The 1,484-nt window shown below is 39.2% G+C and overlaps 1 protein-coding gene across 1 annotated transcript in view; it reads left to right on the forward strand.

Moving 5' to 3' along the window:
- The first annotated feature begins 401 nt into the window (after positions 1-401).
- The window catches only part of LOC110037412 (NAC domain-containing protein 100-like), a 2,111-nt gene continuing 1,028 nt past the window's right edge, over positions 402-1,484 (forward strand). The window contains exons 1-2 of the mRNA XM_020742059.1: positions 402-612; positions 831-1,117. Coding sequence (XP_020597718.1) covers positions 438-612; positions 831-1,117 — 462 coding nt within the window. The 5' untranslated portion in view covers positions 402-437. The remainder of the gene's footprint in view (positions 613-830; positions 1,118-1,484) is intronic.

The raw sequence follows: 1,484 nt of genomic DNA on the forward strand, positions 1-1,484 counted from the left end.
AAGCTAAATAGTTTAATGCATGACTGGGCCGGACCGTACACATTGCGCATTATGATTGGAGTCTTGATGTAGTTTTTCATGTGGACTTCAATTTTACGTATATACCTCCTCATCACTAATATGTAAATACATAAACATTGGATGGTATAAATGTAAATGCCCCTAAAAAAAATGTAAGGATATAATTAATTATCATAAATAGAATTTCTTATAAGCATAAACAATTCAACTCTGGCATTAAAAACTCTTTGCAGTAACAATCAAGCAATGTAGAAAATTGAGAAAGAAGAGGCCAAGGCTTCATCAACAAGTGCCTTCCATGGCAAGAATAAGCTATTTAACTCCCTCATTCTTCTTTCTCAGCTCTCATCATCATCATCATCTTCTTCTTCTTCTTCTTCTTCCTCTCCATTTCTGTCGGCATTGAAGCTTCTTCCATGGTCGTGATCATGGAAGACGCCAACTTTCATCTCCCTCCGGGATTTAGGTTCCACCCCACCGACGAAGAGATCATCGTCCACTACCTCACCCCCAAGATTCTCAACCATGGCTTCGTCGCACGAGCCATGGGTGTCGTCGACTTGAACAAATGCGAGCCTTGGGAACTCCCTGGTACGCGCCCCTGCTTCATCTCCTTCGGGGCAGTCTGGCAACGAATTTAAATTCGCGAGCTTCCGACTATCTCCAACAACCACAACGACTTAAATTCTTATGAAAATTGCCAGACAGTTCCCTTGAATTTACAGAATTTAATAACTTTGTTGCCAAGACAGAGTTCTGAATTTATTTAATTCAGAAAAATCTCAACCTCTTAATCTTTTTGCATGCAGGCAAAGCTAAGATGGGGGAGAAGGAGTGGTACTTCTACTGTCAAAGAGATAGGAAGTATCCGACGGGGACGAGGACGAACCGGGCGACGGAATCGGGTTACTGGAAGGCGACCGGAAAAGATAAGGAGATTTACAGGCGGAAAACAGAAGTTTTGATTGGGATGAAGAAGACGCTGGTGTTCTACACAGGGAGAGCTCCTAAAGGAGAGAAGACCAATTGGGTTATACATGAGTACAGACTCCAAACCAATTTCTCCTCCCTCTCCAGTCAGTTTAAGTCATCAAAGGTTAGCAACAACCCTAAAAATCAAATCTTTATTCTCCTATATGTCAACTTTGTGATTTCAAATGGAGGCCTAAACGAGCCAAACTTGAGCCAGTTCAGGGCTGGCTCGTGCTGGACTCATTTAAAAAAACCACTATTCATATTCGACTCATTTATATATCACCTAAAAAATCTTTTTCGTGTTCGGCTCGTTTGCTTAACGAGTCGAATAAGAGCGGTTTGCGAATAATGAGTCATTTTGATAGCCTCTTAAAGATATGAGCGAGATTTAAATGTTATTGTTTATATGAAAATATTTGTTTAAATAGAGATTAATATATTTTTATTTTTTTTAATTCATAATTTTAATTAATTATATTTTTTTATCA

This window comes from Phalaenopsis equestris, unplaced genomic scaffold (genome assembly GCF_001263595.1).
Source record: "Phalaenopsis equestris unplaced genomic scaffold, ASM126359v1 Scaffold219149, whole genome shotgun sequence".
NCBI classification, from domain to species: Eukaryota; Viridiplantae; Streptophyta; class Magnoliopsida; order Asparagales; family Orchidaceae; genus Phalaenopsis; species Phalaenopsis equestris.